This window comes from Bombina bombina, chromosome 4 (assembly GCF_027579735.1).
Source record: "Bombina bombina isolate aBomBom1 chromosome 4, aBomBom1.pri, whole genome shotgun sequence".
Taxonomy (NCBI): domain Eukaryota; kingdom Metazoa; phylum Chordata; class Amphibia; order Anura; family Bombinatoridae; genus Bombina; species Bombina bombina.
In genome coordinates this window covers 535725169-535747555 of record NC_069502.1, presented here as the reverse complement: position 1 = coordinate 535747555, position 22387 = coordinate 535725169, and the positions used below count along the sequence as shown (strand labels likewise).

The window sequence follows — 22387 nt, the reverse complement described above, 5'->3', positions numbered from 1 at the left end:
ATATGGTGTAAATATCTTTATTGGTGCAAATCCAAAGGTTACTCATGGAGTAAGATCAGGATTCCTAGGATTTTGTCCTTCCTCCAAGAAGGATTGGAGAAGGGATTATCAGCTAGTTCCTTAAAAGGACAGATATCTGCTTTGTCTATTCTATTGCACAAGCGTCTGGCAGATGTCCCATATGTTCAGGCGTTCTGTCAGGCTTTAGTTAGAATCAAGCCTGTGTTTAAACCTGTTGCTCCGCCAAGGAGTTTGAATTTAGTTCTTAAAGATCTTCAAGGGGTTCTGTTTGAACCCATTCATTCCATAGATATTAAGCTTCTATCTTGGAAAGTTCTGTTTCTAGTTGCTATCTCTTCAGCTCGAAGAGTTTCTGAACTATCTGCATTACAATGCGACTCGCCTTATCTGAGCATCATCCATTTGGCATATGAGACTGATGGACAGCAGCCTCCCGAAAGGGTTACAGCTCACTCTACTAGAGCGGTGGCTTCCACATGGGCTTTTAAAAATGATGCTTCTGTTGAGCAAATTTTTAAGGCTGCGACTTGGTCTTCGCTTCATACCTTTTCCAAATTTTCCAAATTTGATACTTTTGCATCTTCGGAGGCTATTTTTGGGAGAAAGGTTCTGCAAGCAGTGGTGCCTTCCGTTTAGGTTCCTGTCGTGTCCCTCCCTTCATCTGTGTCCTAAAGCTTTGGTATTGGTATCCCACAAGTAAGGATGAAACCGTGGGCTCGGTACATCTTGCAAAAGTAAACAAAATTTATGCTTACCTGATAAATTTCTTTCTTTTGCGATGTACCGAGTCCACGGCCCGCCCTGTCTATTCAAGACAGATAGTATTTTTTATTGAAAACTTCAGTCACCTCTGCACCTTATAGTTTCTCCTTTTTCTTCCTAAGCCTTCGGTCGAATGACTGGGGGGTGGAGTTAAGGGGGGAGCTATATAGACAGCTCTGCTGTGGGTGTTCTCTTTGCCACTTCCTGTAGGGAAGGATAATATCCAACAAGTAAGGATGAAATCGTGGACTCGGTACATCGCAAAAGAAAGAAATTTATCAGGTAAGCATAATTTTTTTTTTTTTTGTCTTCTAGGTATTGGAGACATTGCACTTAAGGAATGTTTAGCTGCAGTTTTCTGTTTGGGGACATTTTATATCCTTTGGATAGGATATTATTTGGCAAGGTGCAGGCTCTGTTATGTAATTGGAGACTTTATTTTGATTGTGGCTCATTATGGGGGCATGTTTGAGTAATCAGTGTTTGTGAATTACATTTTCTCATGAGATGCGGGTGTGTTTTCTGTGTATAGACCGCTCTTTTTAAATACAGAGAACTCACTTGAGGGAGTAACGGTAGTTATTTCTTTTTTCTGTATCGCACTCTTTCTTTTTCAGCTGCGCCTCTGCCGGATGGTCATGTTATAAGTGGAGCGGCGTTTTCTCCTACATCAAAAAAATACAGTTTTTATTGTTCGGCAGGAGAGTTCTATTCTGTTTTCATTTCTTGTGACTCCTCAGTTGGACTGAGGTGTAGAGGTCTCTGTTAGTTTGTTTATTTAGCGACTGTTACGCTCTGAAACTAAAGAAAAGTTAGTTTTTTTCTTAAAGGAACAGTTCTTAAGTTAAATAAGATTGTTTTTTTCTTAAATTCTTTTGCAAATCTCTGTTATACTTGTTATGTCTTGTGGCACAAATTGTTTTGCCTATGCAATTATGTTCTGCGTGTTTATTTAGAACTCTTGAGTGTAAAGATAGATTGTTACCCTCGGAGCCTAATGTCTCCTAGGATGTTGCTGTTCAGGCAATAACTCAGCTTTCTCCTCAAAGGTCCCAAGCCTCAGTGGCGTCACATGCAGTGCCCTGCAGTTCCTCTCAGCCTCCTTGAGGCGTATATTTGCCTGCAGAATTTGCTGCACAGGTATCTTCTGTGGTATCTGTGGCGTTATCTGCTTTCCTTCTAAATACAGGGAGAGTCCACTGCTGCATTCATTACTTTTGGGAATACAGAACCTGGCCACCAGGAGGAGGCAAAGACACCTCAGCTAAAGGCTTAAATACCTCCCCCACTTCTCTCATTCCCCTTTCATTCTTAGCCTTTCGTCACAGGAGGTTGGCAGAGAAGTGTCGGAAGATTACGGAGTAGTTTCTTATGGATGGTAGTACTCTTCGAGATGGGACTGGATTTTTAAGTAGTCTTGTTAGCCTCTCAGTGAGAGCATTGATGAAGGTCAGAGTCCGGAGATGCAGGGAGAGTCTTTCTGCAGAACCATCCTGACTCATGTTAACAGCTCCATAAGCAATCAGCGTTGACGAGTTTCGCAGCCTGCTTTTCTGCACTCAAGTCCATGTCAGAAGCGCTGCTACAATCTGTCAAACTTGAAGGATCATGTTGCTGTTCCACGGCATAGATTCCGGTAAGATCGTTTCAATTTTTACATACTTGTAACATTAGAAGACATGGTCTCAGTGGGACTCCTTTATCTTTATGATATCTAGGGTTAATATCTCCGGAGGGGGATTATTAAACAGTGGGGGGTTTAATCATGTTTATGTGATTTTGACTGCTTATGTGTATGGGACGTTTAGGACTCATAGGCTTTTATGGAACGTACAGGTTTTTTAGCTGCACAGTTTTTGGACTGGTGCGAGTGAATTCTGCACGTTGCACCACATGACCAGGTGAGGCCACATTTTTGTTCCCCATTTCTGTATTCCTGACCGTGCGACTGCGGAGAGGATCCATTTTTTCTCTACCGATCTGGGTCATAGGAGGTGGTGAGTGCCCCAGCCATTGGGGGTGTGAGGTGTCAGTTGTTTTTTTACCATAATCTACTTAGTCGAGTTATGGAGGATTCTGCTATGTTAGAGGGAATTTCCTCTAATTCAGAGTTTGATACCTGCGTATATTGTGAGGAGGCCCGGGTAACCCAGCCCGCTTAATTATGTTCCGTATGCCGCAATAGAGTGTTCTCTTCTTTCCACGTTGGAACGTTAGAGACCACTGAGCCACCCACCTCTGAGGATTCGGCATCCTGTGAGGTGTGTTCCCTAACATCTTCTGGTCCTACACAGGCAGTTGCCCCGCATGCCATTACACCTTCTCCTGAAGGTGGTCATTTTCCACCAGAGGTTACTACACGGTTTCGCACGGCCATATCTCTGGCCTTAGCGCATTTGCATCTCCCTGCCACGTGCAAGTGGAGGATTAATCAGTGTACTCCTGTCCAAGGTTTGGCATGTAAAAGGACTTTGGTGTCCGATCAGTCTTCTGGGGAAGTGGTGTCCTCTGAGGCTTCAGAGGTTGCTACCTCCAGGGTCGGAGACCTCAGCCTTTAGCCTCCTAAAAGAATTACTGCTCATTCTACCAGAGCAGTTGCTTCCACATGGGCTTTCAAAAATGAGGCTTCTGTTGAACAGATTTGTAAGGTAGCGACTTAGTCTTCACTGCATACTTTTGCCAAATTTTACAAATTCGATACTTTTGCTTCTTCTGAGGCTATTTTTGGGAGAAAGGTTTTGCAAGCAGTGGTGCCTTCTGTTTAAGGTACCTGTCTTGTTCCCTCCCTTCATCCGTGTCCTAAAGCTTTGGTATTGGTATCCCACAAGTAAAGGATGAAGCCATGGACTGGATACACCTTGCAAGAGAAAACAGAATTTATGCTTACCTGATAAATTACTTTCTCTTGCGGTGTATCCAGTCCACGGCCCGCCCTGGCATTTAAGTCAGGTAAAAAATTTTTTAGTTTAAACTACAGTCACCACTGCACCCTATGGTTTCTCTTTTTTCTTCCTAACCTTTGGTCGAATGACTGGGGGGTGGAGCTAGAGGGGGAGCTATATGGCAGCTCTGCTGTGTGCTCTCTTTGCCACTTCCTGTAGGGAATGAGAATATCCCACAAGTAAAGGATGAAGCCGTGGACTGGATACACCGCAAGAGAAAGTAATTTATCAGGTAAGCATAAATTCTGTTTTTTATTTTTATTCCCTTCCTCTCTAGTGACTCTTGAGTGGAAGATCCACATCTTGGGTATTGATATCCCATATGTCACTAGCTCATGGACTCTTGCCAATTACATGAAAGAAAACATAATTTATGTAAGAACTTACCTGATAAATTCATTTCTTTCATATTGGCAAGAGTCCATGAGGCCCACCCTTTTTATGGTGGTTATGATTTTTTGTATAAAGCACAATTATTTCTAAATTTCTTTTGTTGATGCTTTCTACTCCTTTCTTTATCACCCCACTGCTTGGCTATTCGTTAAACTGAATTGTGGGTGTGGTGAGGGGTGTATTTATAGGCATTTTGAGGTTTGGGAAACTTTGCCCCTCCTGGTAGGATTGTATATCCCATATGTCACTAGCTCATGGACTCTTGCCAATATGAAAGAAATTAATTTATCAGGTAAGTTCTTACATAAATTATGTTTTTTCCTCTCTAGATTATCTGCAGCTCTGGTAAGAAGAGAGGCATTCCTGAACTGTGTTCGGGATCTTTTCTCCCTGGGAGTGATTGTTTCAGTTCCAGTAAGGTAACAGGGTCTAGGATTCTATTCAAACTTGTTTGTGGTTCCCAAAAAAGAGGGAACTTTTCTATTCATTCTAGACCTAAGGTGTCTCAACAAGTTTTTCTGGGTACCATCCTTCAAAATGTACACCATTTGTTCCATTCTTCCTTTGGTCCTAGAGGGTCAGTTCATGTTGACTGTAGTCCTGAAGGTGTGTATCTTCATGTTCCCATCTACAGGGATCATTACAAGTTCCTGAGGTTCGCCTTTTTGATCAAACATTTTCAGTTTGGCTCTTCCGTTTGGCCTTGCCTCAGCTCCCAATTTTTTGTCAGGCAGTAATCACAATTGTTGTCTATCTGCCATCCATTTTCCAGGAGTGGACAACTGGGAAGTGGATTTCCTGAGTAGACAGAATTTTCATCCCGGGGAGTGGGTTCTCCATCTGGAGGTGTTCTCTGGGTTAACCCTCAAATGGGGGTGCCGGAGTTGGATCTGATGGCGTCTCGGCAGAACGCCAAGCTTTCAAAGTATGGTTCAAGATCTAGAGATCTGCAGGTCGCTCTGATAAGATTCTCTGGCAGTTCCTTGGGTTTTTGGGCTAGCATATATGTTTCCTCAGTTTGTGCTCCTTCCACAAGTCATTGCTCATATCAAACAGTAAGGAGCGTCTGTAATTCTATTAGCTATGGTCTTGCAGGATCTGGTATGCAGACCTAGTGAAGATATCATCTCTTCCATCTTGGAAGTTTTCTCTAAGGAAGGACCTTCTAGTTCAGGGTTCTTTCCTCCATCCAAATCTCGTTTCTCTGAAGCTGACTGCTTGGGTTTTTCTGAGTTGGTCATTAAGACCATGCTGCAAGTTTGTAAGCCTGTAACTCGTAAATTTTTCCAGAAGGTATGGCGTATATACTGTTATTGGTGTTAATCATAGGGCTACTCTTGGAGTAGGGTCAGGATTCCTAGAATTTTGTCTATTCTTCAGGATATTCTAGAGAAAGGTTCAGGCCTGTGTTTAAACCTGGTGCTCCACCTTCGAGCTTTAACCTTGTTCTTAAGTTTTGCAGTAGGCTCCGTTTGAGCCAATGCATTCCATAGATTAAGTTGTTATCTTGGAAGTTTTGTTTCTTATTGCTATCTCTTCTGTTTGGAGAGTTTTGAAGCTTTCGGTTTTGCAGTTTGATCCGCCTTTCCTTATTTTTCATGCGGATAAGGCCGTCATGCGTACTAAATTCGGGTTTCTCCCTAAAGTGGTTTTGGGTAGAAATATTTATCAGGATATTGATGTTCCTTCTCTCTGTCCTTATCCTTCTTCTCATAAGGAATGTCTGTTGCACAACTTGGATGTTGTGTGTGTTTTAAATTTTACCTTCAGATGACTAAGGATTTTCGCCAGTCTTTTGCCCTGTTTGTTTGTTTCTCAGGAAAGTGTAAGGTCGGAAGGCTTCTACTACTTCTCTTTTCTTCTGGTTGAGAAGTATGATTTGTTTTGCTTATGAGACTACTGGTCAGCAGCTTGTTGAGAGAATTACGGCTCATTCCACTTGGGCTGTCTCCTTTTCTAGGGCTTTCTAAAATAAAGCTTTTGTGGAACAGATTTGCAAGGCTGCAACTTGGTCTTCTTTGCATACTTTTCCCAAATTTTTCACATTTGATACTTTTGCATCGGCTGAGGCCTGTTTTGGGAGAATGGTTCTTCAAGTCGGTGGTGCCTTCTGTTTAGCTCTGCCTGTCATGTTTTCCCTCCCTATTCATTCTGTGTCCTCTAGCTTGGGTATTGGTTCCCACTAGTAATTGAATGAGGTTGTGGACTCTCCATATCTTAGGAAAGAAAACAAAATTTGTGCTTACCTGATAAATTTCTTTCTTTCCAGATATGGAGAGTCCACGACCCTCACCCTTAATTTAGACAGTTATTTTTTTTACTAAACTTCAAGCACCTCTATATCTTTGTGTTATTCCTTTTTCCATTTCCCTTTGGTTGAATTAGTGGGGATTATGGGTAGGGGAGTGACTTTTAACAGCTTTGCTGTGGTGCTCTTTGCCTCCTGCTGGCCAGGAGTGATATTCCCACTAGTAATTGAATGATGTTGTGGACTCTCCGTATCCGGAAAGAAAGACATTTTGTTTTTTCACTTTCTGCAATGAGATTTTTTAGTGAAAAAATTCTGCAGTCATTTTAAAATGACATTTTAAATTAGGCACACACCAGCTCAATTGCAATGTGTTGATAAACTGGAGAATATAGCCATTTTTAAAGTTTTTTATAATGTATTACAGAGGAAAAAAAAAAATGTTAAGTTTTGTAATAGTAATGTACTAATAAAAAAGGTGCATTGCTTACAAGAGTATCTTACATTCGGAGTTACTGCTTTACAGATCGGAAAAGCTAGGGGGCAGAGCCAGTCATCAATTAATGCGCTGCTATTTTGCAGCGCTGCTCCGCTCCATATTTAACTGTTCTCTTCAAACAGCGATTTGCTCTGGCTGCACTGTGCTAAAGAAAACTTACATATTGCATTAAAGGCACTGCACTATTTCAAGAGAACAGCTTGATGTGGAGCAACGCTGCATAGCAAAAGTTCTAACAGTTCCTGAATGTGCCCCGTTCTTTCTGCGGACATGCTGCATTTTCTGCGACGACATCTCAGATCACACCATGTTCTACCTTGGGGCTCTGTAGTCCCAGGTTTGTTCTTTCTGGGGTCCAATGAGCTGTCATTTTGTATCATTTTCTAGACTATGAAACAGGGTGCATAAAAATAAATTTTTATTTTTTTCTCAAAATATATATACATTTCATTTAAATACTATTTTTTTTTTTAGAATAAAATGGTTTTTTGATGAAAAAAAAAAAATCTATCTAAATATAGTTTCTATTTAGGGTAAATTATAAACCAAAGGTCATTCATCCTGAAATTCCTGAAAGGAGGAATAGTTTTTAATTGTATATCCATGGATATAATCTTTAATTTGTTGGTAAATTAATTCTATTAATTGTTTCACAAGGTTATTGTTTCTGTCTAGAAGATGTTATCATATATTTTTGGATTTCTAGTTCTCAAAACTGTGAATTTGTATGGAGAAATAAAATGCCTCAATAAACCCAACAGTTTTTTTCAGATTTCAAATTTACTTTTTATCTAATTTGCTTCATTCTCAATAATGGATGCCAAGAGACTGAAGCAAATGAGACGATAGAAGTAAATTGGAAAAATGTTTAACATTGTTCTGTCTGAATCATGAAATTCATTTTGATTTTAGGGTCCCTGTAATGTCATTGTTCCCTTGCAAATCAACGTTCACAGAATAAACTCTTAGTTTTAAGTAGTGCAATGAATAGAACATTGTTTGGAGTAGAAAAGATCTGCACAATGACCTCAGTGGGAGAAGGGTGGGGCAAGCAGTAAAAATGAACTGCAAGTTTACTTGGGCTGGTTTTGTATGATTATGTATGTTTTGTTACATATTCTTAAGAATGTTTACCCTCTTTAATCACAAGTTTACATTTAAAAGGAAGAAGAGAAAGATGCAGATGTTCCTGGAATCTCCACTAGAAAAACAAAGGTAATATAAAATCACTTTTTATTAGTGTTTCTCAGCTCTTTTCCCCAAGTACTTCAAACAGACCAGAGCACATGTCGATTCAATGAGCTTTAACAAGTAAATATTTATATTAAGGTCTGCAATGAGGCACTTGTGTACTGACACTTTAATATTGAATGATCAGAGAAAATTAGAGAGCCTTTTCAAAATCAAGTGGAACCTGATGATTTGCATAAAGACTTGCCTCAAAATTAGGAGGCAGTATACAGTCAGGTGGTCCATCTTATCTATACAGCTATTTGGACGATACAATAAATGTTGCAAGAACATATACTTGTCTGCATTATTTCACGCTTCAGGGAGCAATGTTGGCTCGGAAAGGTGTTTAAAAGCAAGTGAGAATACAAACACTCTTGCATTCTCACTTCAAATCTTCACTGCCTACTTTCCGGAAGCATCATTGTAGCAGACTGCAGTGCAGAAATAAAGAACTTGTTTATGCATAATACATAATTTTTCTTCATAAATGGAGAGAGTCCACAGCTGCATTCATTACTTTTGGGAATTCAGAACCTGGCCACCAGGAGGAGGCAAAGACACCCCAGCCAAAGGCTTAAATACCTCTCCCACTTCCCCCATCCCCCAGTCATTCTTTGCCTTTCGTCCCAGGAGGTTGGTAGAGAAGTGTCAGAAGTTTTGAATTAGTCTCTTATGTAGGGTAGTACTCTTCGGCATGGGACTGGAGTTTTAAGTAATCCTGTTAGCCTTTCAGTGAAAGCTTGGATGAAAGTTAGAGTCTGGAGATGCAGGGAGAGTCTTTCTGCGAAACCACCCCGACTCATATTAACAGCTCCACAAGCAATCGGTGTTGACGAGTTTCGCTGCCTGCTTTCTTCTCTCAAGTCCATGACAGAAGCGATGCTACTATCTGTCACACTTAAAGGGCTGTATTCCTGTTTCACGGCGTAGATTCCGGTAAGATCGTTTCATTTTACTTCATGAAATTTACTGTATTACAGATGTTTTCCCAAGGGGCTACCAGCTCGCGGGCCTAACTTATAACATAGGGTCTAAGTGAGGCTCCTTTTGTATCTTGGAATCAAGGGTTAATATCTCCTGAGGGGGGTTATTGAACAGGGGGAGGTTTAATCATGTTTGTTATATGATTCAACCTGCGTATGTGTAGTGTATTTGGCTCATGGCTTTGGAATATATAATGGCTTTTGGAGTGAAGCGGCCTCACGGTCAGGCACGCTTTTTTGGACTATACGGTTCTCCTGGTGACCGGGCGTGGTCACGTTTTTGGCCTCCATTTCCACATTCCAGGCCCGTGTGGCGACGGAGAAATTCTTGTCTGCTGATGTCGGGTTCATAGGAGGTGGTGAGTGCCCCAGCCATTGTGGGTGTCAAGTGGCGTTTAGATTTTTTGGTCCAATCTTTTGTAGTCAATATCCTAGTTATGGAGGAGTCTGATATTGTGGAGACGGACGTCTCTGTTTCATTTTCTTCTCTTTGTGATGAATGTGTATTGCCCCGGATGATACAAGCCTATCAGTTATGTTCTGAATGCAATATTAGAGTGCTCAATTACTCGGGATCGGGGAATCAAAGGGCCGCTGAGCCATCTGCCTCTGGGGCTTCTGTCCTCCGAGTTGAAAGTTCCCTTTCACCATCCCTTACTACGCATGCATGTAACCCATACTTTGCTTATCCTTCTCTGGAAGGTGACTTGTTCCCGCCGGGGGTTTCGGCACAATGTCGCATCTACATAATTTTGGCACTGGCGAATCTGCAACTTCCAGAAGTTGGCTTAAGATATTGTTCGTGTTCCGTTATCCAGGGCCCTTAAGGCATGGGATGGCCTGTTCAGCTCTTTGGGGGAACGACTTTCCCTGAGGCTTCAGGGGGTCATCCTTCGGGGCCGGAGTCATCTTTTGCTCTGGCGGGGGTATGCTGTGCTTTTAGGTATAGACTGGCGTGACTTTGTGTTTTATTGAGGCACGCTGTGGCGTTGTCGGAAGATCCCATCCTTAATGGATCTGAGAATTGTCAGTCTGCTTCTTCGAATAGCTTACAGAATTAGACGTAAGGGGATGAAGTAATCTTCTTATAGTCTTGTTTTTTGAGTATCCTTTCCAGTTCTTAATTTGGAAGAACAGGGTCCCTGTTGGACCGGTCCTGCGGGTGCGACTGTTCTTCTTAAGCGATAACCTGTGGGTTGCCTTATCTTTTATTTTTATCCGGTGAGGATTGTTTTTTTTTGGTTTAAAGCTCATGTTGGTTTTATATTTCCTTCTGGAATTTTATCTGGAATCGATACTCGCGATTGTTTGATCGCACTGTTACTTCTAAGGATTTTTTGGGGGGGCGAGTTTTAGTCCTATGCTTGTCTGCTGTTTATTTCTCCCTCTCTAGGGGAGATTCTATGCGGCCTTGACAGTGAGGGACCTTGTTTTCAGGCTGGTCCTGATTGGGTTTAGATCTTCTGTCATGAGGCCTACTCAGACACGTGGCGTCTGTTTTGCCTAACTGGTCAGGTTAGGGCGCCGAGGTCTTCACTTGGTCATCTGGGACTAGGAGTTCTACTGTGACACACACAATTGATTGTTTTTCTGTCGGGTCTTGGAGTGTCTCCTTCCCCGCATGGGTTGGAGATTTGGGAGGACTTCGTTCCTCCTTGCTGTCGTTTCTGGCGGTCTTGCATTCAGGGGTTCTTTGAAATTGCCCCTTTTGGTTTTGTCTACTTGATGTTTTTTTGCCGTTTAAATAGGAAATGAGGGCCTTGTGGCTTTTTCCTACTTCTGGGAGTTAGTCATCTCTATGTCAGGGACGATAGGCTGTGTTGCCTCCTTCTCCAAGCTTCGCTTAGAGGTTTTTCCTACTTTGTTCTACTCTCTACCTTCAGGTGACTCTGTCATTGTTCTTTTCCCTTGGTCTTGGACTTCCTGTGTGTTGCCCTTGGGTTCTAGAGTATTTGTCCGACTGTCGCGACCTAGCTTATTTTGGGTGGCTCCTGCTAGGGGTGTCTCTTCCCTTAGGCTGGGAATTACAAGTGAGTCTTGTTCCCGTTCTCTGGTTTAGTACGGTTATCTTCCTCTGTGAGGTCTGATTCCTTCTGACGAGGTATTGGTGATCCCTGGGGTGTGTTTTTTTTCATCGATTCTGGGGCCCAGGCCCAGGGTTCTTGTCTTTGATCCTTAGGGATGTCTGGAGACTTATGATCCTGCAGACTGGTTCGGGGTGACCTGTTTTTCCCGGGAACACAGGCTTGGCTTAATGGCTAGCTTGTTGAGCCTGCAAGCATCTGAGCCAGGATTTGCGTTCACCTTCGGGTGCTGGCATGTTCTTATGGCCTGTTTTGTCCTTGGAAAGGTCCCGCAATGGTTTACTTGTAGGCTTTGCGGGCTTGTAAGCTGATAGTTGAGAGTTTAATTCCAGCTATGGCTATCTGTTCTTCACAGTGCATGTCCCTTCACTTTGTGGGGGTTCTGTGATAATATAGTTTGCACATGGACGTTTCCGAAGTGTGTTCGGGGAGTTTTCTCTCTGTGGGATCAACAGTGGTGTCTGGATGAATTTAATTTGGTCCGTGGTTTGATCAGACTATGACTTTCTTGTCTTCTGGGCTTGGGCGCTGTACTTGATCTGCGCGCTCCCCTTTGAGGGGGTAGTTGCCTACCTTAAGCGGTTGGGCTTTCCTCTCTAGGGAGGGTCGTTGATTTGCCCTGTATGCAGGAGGTTGGAACAGGTACTAGGGCTTGGTCTGTTCCAACTATGGTAGTTAAGGTCTCCATGTTGGGATTGTTATTGAGAGTTGTGCCAGGTCTTCTCAGGGAGCTACGGCACTTTTCTCTGTCCAGGTCAGAGGGGGTTCTCCTTGGGAGTACCTATATGGAAGAGCGGATTGGGTTGGCACCCAAGCTCTGTTGGAGTTCCTTCCACTCTTCCATTCCCTGGGGGCTTGTGGTTGGGGTTTTTGTTTGTACCCCCTGGCTTTCAGACGTGCCTGTCGCTTGGGCTGGTCTGGTGTTTGGTGCAGGATCTGTGGTCTGTTGCTCTGCTGTTTCGTCCTAGAGGTACAGGGAGCCTCCTTGAGGGCTCTGTGTCTTCTCCACGGTTAGGATCTGTGGGAAGGAATGACAACTCTTTGACAGCCCGTGACGTGTCCACTGCTTAGTGGATGCTTAGCAGTCTGGCGGTTTGGAACCTATCTTCAGCTGCTCCTTACTTGCCTTGCAAGTTTTCAAATTTCAGAGTCATCTTTGGATGACGGTAGCTTGCAGTGTTTTGACTCCAGTGTATTTGTACTGCACGTGGTCTCTGTTTCTGAAGATTTAGATATCTGAGCGACCTTGGTGGCTCTTGGGACTTTCATCTTCAGTTTTCTTCTAGGGTGCGGTTGCACTGTGGTTGGGAGAAGATCTCTTCTCTGTTTCAGATCCCGGTCCTACTCAGTGGTTTCTGTTCAATCTGGGGTCTGGGCGTTGCCTCTCCTTGTTTCTTCGAGACTGAGAGGGTCTCTGTGAGCTTGGCCTGGTTTCTCAGGTTTTTGCCTTGTATTTTTATATTTTTTTTCTGGAGTCCTTGATGGATGTTCATCCATGTCTTTTCCTTTTGTGGAAGATAACGGTAGTCTGATCCCTTTCTCTAATAAGGGGTGTGTTGTTTGGGACCGACTGCTTTGCGACAGTGTCTCCTGGAGGCTTTTTGGCTCAGTCGTGTCTAGTTCCTGTGGTCTCTAGCAAGGCTTGTGGACTTTCTGTGGGTCAGTGTCTTTGGGCCCCTTCCTTTTTTTCAAGGTTTTCTCGGCTTCGGACGAAGCAGGATTTTGTGGGGTATGGTTTTTAAGGCCTGCTGCCCTCAGAATGGGCCTCCCGTTTTAGCATTCAGTGTCCTCTATAGCTTGGGTATTGTTTTCCCAAAAGTAATTAATGCAACTGTGGACTCTTTCCATTTATGAAGAAAAGCTTAAATTATGCTTACCTGAGAATTTTCTTTTCAGATGGAAAGAGTCCACAGCTCCCTGCACTTATTTTTTCTGTGCGGCGTCTGTTAATTTTATTCTTCTGGCACCTTTTCACCCTGATATTTCTTCTACTGTTCCGTGTTCCTTGGCAGAATGACTGGGGGATGGGGGAAGTGGGAGAGGTATTTAAGCCTTTGGCTGGGGTGTATTTGCCTCCTCCTGGTGGCAAGGTTCTGAATTCCCAAAAGTAATGAATTCAGCTGTGGACTCTTTCCATCTGAAGAAAAGAAAATTATCAGGTAAGCATAATTTAAGTTTTCGTTTTGGCTCCATTAAAGGTTTACCTCTCTCTTGTCTCTAGGTGCACACACAGGACCCTTTACAAGCACCACACCACACCACATGTAAACACTGCTTGGTATTTTCTTTCTAGTAGTGCTTGAAAACTCGCTTTTTTAATGCGCATTTGTTTATGGGTCATTCTCTGACATCACATGACATGGCGCTAGTGGCACTCTTGTGCATTTCAACTACTACTTTTGTGTGTCTAATGATTTTATCAGCTCTTTTATTAGATCAGTATTTACAATTTGGTAATCCTTTATTAGTCGGATTGTAATTTTAAATCTTAAATTGTGTAAATGACCTGATGCATTTACTCATTAATCAGTCTAAAAAAACAAATTGGTTAGATTCTAACTAGTATTTAGTGTTCATATTTTAAGAGACATATGGATTTGGGACTTTTTTATATTCATTTTTTTATTGCTTTATCTTATCAGTTAGTTAATTTAGCTTTAAGCAGAAGTTGCTAACTTTTTCTGTGTTTATTAATTTGTTTTTTGTTTAGGAATATCAACCGAAGCGTAAATTGCGCAATAGAACTCAATCGTATGATTTGCAATCTTGGAAGAAGCAATGTGAGGAGCTATTAAACCTAATTTTCCAGTGTGAAGACTCTGAACCATTTCGACAGCCAGTTGACCTTCTTGAGTACTCTGTGAGTTTGTTTTTTTAACTGTATTAAGATTATAGTTTACTTTTACGTTGATCATCACAGTTTATGAATTAGAAGATTATTCATGGTCATAGGGTATATATTAAGCTTTAACTTGAGGAAAAACAGAATTAAAAAGTGTAACACCACCCTCACCCTTCTAACATTCCTGACTTTTTGGTGTTTACTTTCTGTTTTTAAATAGGGAATTATTTTAACTCAAATGTATATCTTGTTCCCTCACTGTGAGTTGTTAAAGGGACAGTCAAGCCCAAAAACAAGTTTCATGATTTAAATAGAGAATGTAATTTTAAACAACTTTCCAATTTACTTTTATCACCAATTTTGCTTTGTTCTCTTGGTATTCTTAGTTGAAAGCTAAAACTAGGAGGTTCATATGCTAATTTCTTAGACCTTGAAGACTGCCTCTAATCTGAATGCATTTTGACCACTAGAGGGCATTAGTTCATGAGTTTCATATAGATAACATTGAGCTCATGCACGTAAAGTTGCCCAGGAGTGAGCACTGATTGGCTATAATGGATGTCTGTCAAAAGAACTGAAATAAGGGGGCAGTTTGCAGAGGCTTATATACAAGGTAATCACAGAGGTAAAAAGTGTATTTCTCTTGTACGGTGTATCCAGTCCACGGATTCATCCATTACTTGTGGGATATTCTCCTTCCCAACAGGAAGCTGCAAGAGGATCACCCACAGCAGAGCTGTCTATATAGCTCCTCCCCTAACTGCCACCCCTAGTCATTCTCTTGCAGCTCTCGACAAGGGAAGTAGCTAGAGAGATGTGGTGCATTAATGTAGTTTATCTTCAATCAAAAGTTTATTATTTTCAAATGGTACCGGAGTTGTACTATTTTAGCCTCAGGCAGAAAGTTGAAGAAGAGTCTGCCTGAGGCTTTTGATGATCTTAGCGGTTTGTAACTAAGATCCACTGCTGTTCTCACACATAACTGAAGAGATGGGTAACTTCAGCTGGGGGAATAGCGTGCAGGATTACCTGCTCTGAGGTATGTGCAGTCTTACATTTTTCTAGAGAGATGATAAGCTAGAAAATGCTGACAGTGCCTGATTTATTTAAGGTAAGCCTGATTACAGTGATTTAATAACGACTGGTATCATGCTTGCTGTAAAGGGTAATATTTTTGTTATTTACTCTCATTACTTAATATATATAACGTTTGCTTGATGTATATAAACGTTTATTACAAATGGTGATAAAACTTTATTCTGGGGCCCAGTTTTTCCACATGGCTGACTAGATTTTGCCTAGGGATAGTTTTTTAAGGCCCTCTCACTGTGAGTACATGTTGGGAGGGGCCTATTTTCGCGCCTTAATTGCACAGTAGTTTTTGCAGCTTGAGAAATCCAGCTTCCCTGAAGGAGTCCCCTGAACATATAGGACCCCTCTAAAGGGTTTTTGTGTCTTCCAAAGTCGTTGTATGGGCAGGTAGGAGCCACAGTAGAGCTGTGGCAGTTGGTTGTGACTGTTTAAAAACGGTTATATCGTTTTTTTTATCCGGTTTTTAAACTAAGGGGTTAATCATCCATTTGCAAGTGGGTGCAATGCTATTTCAGTCTATTATACACACTGTAAAAAGTTCGTAGAATTTACTGCTTTTTTCACTGTTTTGCAGTTTCTGTGATTGTTTTTTTCTCTTAAAGGCACAGTACCGTTTTTATTTTTTGCTTGTTCACAGTTATTAAAGTGTTTTCCAAGCTTGCTGGTCTCATTACTAGCCTGTTTAAACATGTCTGACATAGAGGAAACTCATTGTTCATTATGTTTAGAAGCCATTGTGGAACCCCCTCTTAGAATGTGTACCAAATGCACTGATTTTACTATAGATTACAAAGACCATATTCTGGCTTTAAAAAATTTATCACAAGGAGGAAGTTATGCCGTCTAACTCTCCCCACGTGTCAGAACCTATAACTCCCGCTCAGGGGACGCCAAGTACATCTAGCGCGCCCATTGCGTATACCTTACAAGACATGGCGGCAGTTATGAATCATACCCTTACAGAGGTATTATCTAAACTGCCAGGATTGCAAGGAAAGCGAGACAGCTCTGGGACTAGAATAAATACAGAGCTCTCTGACGCTTTAGTGGCTATGTCTGATACACCCTCACAATGTACTGAAGCTGAAGCAGGGGAGCTTCAATCTGTGGGTGATTTTTCTGATTCAGGGAAGATACTTCAACCTGATTATGATATGTCTACATTTAAATTTAAGCTTGAACACCTCCGCATATTACTCAGGGAGGTCTTAGCAACTCTGGACGACTGTGACGCTATTGTAGTCCCAGAGAAATTATGTAGATTGGATAAATACTATGCAGTACCTACTTACACTGATGTTTTTCCAATCCCTAAGAGGTTTTCTGAAATTATTACTATGGCATGGGATAGACCGGGTGTACCGTTCTCTCCCCCTCCTGTTTTTAAAAAGATGTTTCCTATAGATGCCGCTACATGGGACTTTTGGCAGACGGTCCCTAAGCTGGATGGAGCAGTTTCTACTCTAGCTAAGCGTACCACTATCCCTGTCGAGGACAGTTGTGATTTTCTAGATCCAATGGACAAAAAATTTACCTTAAGAAAATTTTTATTCAACAAGGTTTTGTTCTCCAGCCTCTTGCATGCATTCCCCCAGTCACTGCTGCTGCGGCTTTCTGGTTTGAGTCTCTAGAGGAGGCTCTACAGGTTGAAACCCCGTTGGAAGATATTATTGACAAGCTTAGGGCCCTTAAGCTAGCCAATTCATTTGTTTCTGACGCCGTTGTTCATTTAACCAACTAACGGCTAAAAATTCAGGTTTTGCTATTCAGGCGCGTAGGGTGCTATGGCTTAAATCCTGGTCAGCTGACGTGACTTCAAAGTCTAAACTTCTCAACATTCCCTTCAAAGGACAGACCCTATTCAGGCCTGGACTGAAGGAGATCATTTCTGCCATCACTGGAGGAAAAGGTCACGCCCTTCCTCAAGACAGGTCCAACAAATTAAGGACAAAAACAGTCTAGTTTTCGGCCCTTTCGAAACTTCAAGAGTGGCGCAGCTTCAAATTCCTCTAACACAAAACAAGAGGGAACTTTTGCCCAGTCTAAGCCGGTCTGGAGACCTAACCAGGCTTGGAACAAGGGGAAACAGGCCAAAAAGCCTGCTGCTACCTCTAAGACAGCATGAAGGTGCAGCCCCCGATCCGGAAACAGATCTAGTAGGGGGCAGACTCTCTCTCTTCGCCCAGGCTTGGGCAAGAGATTTCCAGGATCCCTGGGCATTAGAAATTGTGTCCAAGGTTTATCTTCTGGAATTCAAAACCTCTCCCCCAAAAGGGAGATTTCATCTCTCACATTTATCTGTAAACCAGATACAGAGAGAGGCATTCTTACATTGTGTTCAAGACCTCCTAGTTATGGGAGTGATCCACCCAGTTCTGCAGGAGGAACAGGGGCAGGGCTTCTATTCAAATCTGTTTGTGGTTCCCAAGAAAGAGGAAAAATTCAGACCAATCTTATATCTCAAGATCTTAAACAAATTTCTCAGAGTCCCATCCTTCAAGATGGAGACTATTCGAACCATCCTTCCTATGATCCAGGAGGGTCAATATATAACTACCGTAGACTTAAAGGATGCTTATCTTCATATCCCGATACACAAAGATCATCATTGTTTTCTCAGGTTTGCCTTTCTAGACAGGCACTACCAGTTTGTGTCTCTTCCCTTCGGGTTGGCCACGGCACCGAGAATCTTTACGGAGGTTCTAGGGTCCCTCCTAGCGGTCCTAAGGCCGCGGGGTATAGCAGTAGCCCCTAATTTAGACGACATTCTGATACAGGCGTCAACTTTTCAAATCGCAAGGTCCCATACAGACATTGTTCTGGCATTTCTGAGGTCCCATGGGTGGAAGGTGAACGAAGAAAAGAGTTCTCTATCACCTCTAACAAGAGTTTCATTCCTAGGGACTCTCGGTAGAAATGAAGATTTACCTAACGAAGGCAAGATTGAACTTCTAGACTCTTGCCGTGTTCTTTATTCCACTTCTCGTCCTTCAGTGGCTCAGTGTATGGAAGTAATCGGTTTAATGGTAGCGGCAATGGACATAGTACCGTTTGCCCGCCTACATCTCAGACCGCTGCAACTCTGCATGCTCATTCAGTGGAATGGGGATTACACAGATTTGTCCCCTCTACTAAATCTGGATCAAGAAACCAGGGATTCTCTTCTCTGGTGGCTATGTCAGGTCCATCTGTCCAATGGGGATGAGCTTCCGCAGGCCAGATTGGACTATAGTGACGACAGATGCCAGCCTTCTGGGCTGGGGTGCAGTCTGGAACTCCCTGAAGGCTCAGGGCTCGTGGACTCAGGAGGAGGCACTCCTTCCGATAAACATTCTGGAACTAAGAGCGATTTTCAATGCTCTTCAGGCGTGGCCTCAGCTAGCTGGGGTCAGGTTCATCAGATTTCAGTCGGACAATATCACGACTGTAGCCTACATCAACCATCAGGGGGGAACAAAGAGTTCCCTAGCAATGTTGGAGGTTTCAAAGATAATTCTATGGGCAGAGGTTCACTCTTGCCATCTTTCAGCTATCCATATCCCAGGTGTCGAGAACTGGGAGGCGGATTTTCTAAGTCGGCAGACTTTTCATCCGGGAGCATGGGAACTCCATCCGAGGTTATTGCTCAGTTGATTCAACTTTGGGGCAGACCAGAACTGGATCTCATGGCGTCTCGCCAGAACGCCAAGCTTCCTTATTACGGGACCAGGTCCAGGGACCCCAAGGCAACGCTGATAGATGCTCTAGCAGCTCCTTGGTCCTTCAACCTGGCTTATGTGTTTCCACCGTTTCCTCTGCTCCCTTGTCTGATTGCCAAGATCAGGCAGGAGAGAGCTTCGGTGATTTTGATAGCACCTGCGTGGCCACGCAGGACTTGGTATGCAGACCTGGTGGACATGTCATCCTGTCCACCATGGACCCTGCCGCTGAGGCAGGACCTTCTACTTCAGGGTCCTTTGAACCATCCAAATCCAATTTCCAAGCAGACGCAGAGAAATTAAACGCTTGATTTTATCAAAGCGTGGTTTCTCTGAATCGGTCATTGATACCTTAATTCAGGCTCGAAAGCCGGTTACCAGGAAAATCTATCCTAAGATATGGTGTAAATATCTTCATTGGTGTGAATCCAAGGGTTACTCATGGAGTAAGGTCAGGATTCCTAGAATATTATCTTTTCTCCAAGAAGGATTGGAGAAGGTATTGTCGGCTATTTCCTTAAAGGGACAGATTTCTGCTCTGTCTATTCTTTTGCACAAGCGTCTGGCTAATACTCCAGACATTCAGGCGTTTTGTCAGGCTGTAGTTCGAATCAAGGCTGTGTTTAAACCTGTGGCTCCGCCATGGAGTCTAAATTTAGTTCTTAAAGTTATTCAAGGGGTTCCGTTTGAACCTTTGCATTCCATAGATATCAAGCTGTTGTCTTGGAAAGTTCTGTTTTTGGTAGCTATCTCCTTGGCTCGACGAGTTTCGGAGTTATCGGCTTTACAATGTGATTCTCCTTATCTCATTTTTCATGCTGATAAGGTAGTGTTGCGTACCAAAGCTGGGTTTCTTCCTAAGGTGGTATCTAATAAGAATATCAATCAGGAGATTGTTGTTCCTTCACTATGTCCTAATCCTTCTTCAAAGAAGGAACGTCTATTACATAATCTTGATGTGGTCCGTGCTTTATAATTCTATTTACAAGCCACTAAAGATTTTCGTCAAACATCTGCTTTGTTTGTGGTTTACTCTGGACAGAGGAGAGGCCAAAAGGCTTCGGCAACTTCTCTTTCTTTTTGGTTAAGAAGCATAATCCGCTTTGCTTACGAGACTGCTGGCCAGCAGCCTCCTGAGAGAATTACAGCTCATTCCACTAGAGCAGTAGCTTCCACATGGGCTTTTAAAAATGAGGCTTCTGTTGAACAGATTTGTAAAGCGGCGACTTGGTCTTCGCTTCATACCTTTTCTAAATTCTACAATTTTTATACTTTTGCTTCTTCGGAGGCTGTTTTTGGGAGAAAGTTCTTACAGGCAGTGGTGCCCTCCGTTTAAGCGCCTGCCTTGTCCCTCCCTTCATCCGTGTCCTATAGCTTTGGTATTGGTATCCCACAAGTAATGGATGAATCCGTGGACTGGATACACCTTACAAGAGAAAACAAAATTTATGCTTACCTGATAAATTTATTTCTCTTGTGGTGTATCCAGTCCACGGCTCGCCCTGTCTTTTTAAGGCAGGTGTTATGTATTTTTTAAACTACAGTCACCACTGCACCCTATAGTTTCTCCTTTCTCTTGCTTGTCTTCGGTCGAATGACTGGGGGTGGCAGTTAGGGGAGGAGCTATATAGCCAGCTCTGCTGTGGGTGATCCTCTTGCAGCTTCCTGTTGGGAAGGAGAATATCCCACAAGTAATGGATGAATCCGTGGACTGGATACACCACAAGAGAAATAAATTTATCAGGTAAGCATACATTTTGTTTGCTATCACAGTGTTGGTTATGTAAAACTGGGGAATGAGTAATAAAGGGATTATCTTTCTTTTTAAACAACAAAAATTCTGGTGTTGACTGTCCCTTTAAGCTTATGCCGTGCCTATTCATCTGAACTTGTTAACCCCTTTCTGTACAATTTACTGGAACTGAAAGCATCCTACTTTGCCTCCTACTGCAGAAGTATTTTGTTGTAACGTTTCTGCATACCATTCCTGTATTTTTTGGTCACTGAGATAAGGATTTGACTGCTCACACACAGAGCGTGTACTTTATTCCTCCGTACATAGTGTTCTCCTCAGAACCTTTTTAATGGGCTGACCACCCTGCTAAAATTTAAACAGCGAAAATTAGCTAATGTTATCATTTTTCAATGTTTGTTATTATTAAATACATTTATGTCAAATTATGCAATGAATTTGTGCTTTGGCTTGCAGAAAATGTTATATTATAAAGTATTACATTACCCTAACCAAGCTATTTCATAATGTCACCCGGCTGTGGAAAACACTGTTTAATAAGTATAGTAGAAGTAGGGAACTTAAAGGGACAATAAACACTAAAATTGTATATAAAATATTTAATTTTGTGTATTTAAAAAAAACAATTTCATTATTTATTCCCCACATCTTATAGGAACATTATAGTCAAAATTAAAATTTCATGATTTAGACTAAGCATGCACTTTTAATCAACTTTCCAATTCTTCTATTAAATTTGCTTCATTCTCTTGGGGCCTTATTTATCATGATTGCAGGTTTGCAATTAGAGAACCTGTTTGCCTGCATTAGCACTTGCGATGATGGATCACATGCTGAAATTTACCAATACACAAGAGCTTTATTGTGCACGCCTGCTCTCACACAACCAATTACAGGAGAGCAGGGCATGTCAATCTCAGGGTGATTGATCTCGCCACCTCAGGCAAAAGAAGCAGTTTCTGCTTCTTCAAATTTGTGGCCTCTTCATATTGGCTCACCAGATGAATTCAGTTGTGTATTGGATTGCTGTTCCTTCAGTAAATTATACCAAGAGATTGAAGAAAATTTGATAATAGGAGATAGGAAAGTTGTTTAAATTTGAATGAATCAGAAAAGAAAACTTTTAAGTTTCAAGTTTCTGACAAACTCCAGATGAGCTTGTTTTCTGCTTGTCCTCTAACAAACACAACAAACACAAGATAAGCTTGTTTTCTGCTAGTCCTCTGCTGGATAATATGGGAAGTGCACTTTTGCAGATATTTTTTCTTTTCATTCCCTGGACAACTACCTGGTTTGCAAGCTCTGCCTAAGAGATAACAGAATAATATTTGTACATCTCTAATTCATTTGATTGCCCTTATGTTTACTTTTCCATATACCCATCTATCCTCTACTTGTCTGCTCTACTCAGGTTGCATGTTTTGAGCCCCAGCATATTGTATCCACTTCCCATCTTTTATTTAAAGGTTTAGTAATGTCAAAATTAAACTTTCATGATTCAGATAGGACATGAAACTTTAAACAATCTTCCAATTTACTTCTATTATCTTATTTTTTTTTAATCTCTTGGTTTCATTTGTTGTTGAAAAAATACCCAGTTAGGCTCAGGCAATGCACTTCTGGGAGCTAAATTCTCATTAATGTATGCACATCTATGCCTCTTGTCATTTGCTAATCCAAGAGAATAAAGCAAATTTGATAATATAAATACATTGTAAAGTTGTTTAAAATAGTATGCTTGATCTGATTTGCAAAAGAAAAATGTTGGGTTTCATGTCACTTTAAGTCTACATTATGTGCAGCTGTCTGCTCTTCTGCTCAACCTTGCTTTAGAGCA

General features: G+C 42.0%; 1 protein-coding gene across 1 annotated transcript in view; it reads left to right on the top strand.

The window, feature by feature from the left end:
* The window catches only part of PHIP (pleckstrin homology domain interacting protein), a gene marked incomplete in the record, with an annotated part of 1163892 nt that overhangs the window by 950721 nt on the left and 190784 nt on the right, over positions 1-22387 (top strand). Inside the window, 2 exon segments of the mRNA XM_053710468.1 lie at positions 8030-8080; positions 13876-14025. Coding sequence (XP_053566443.1) covers positions 8030-8080; positions 13876-14025 — 201 coding nt within the window.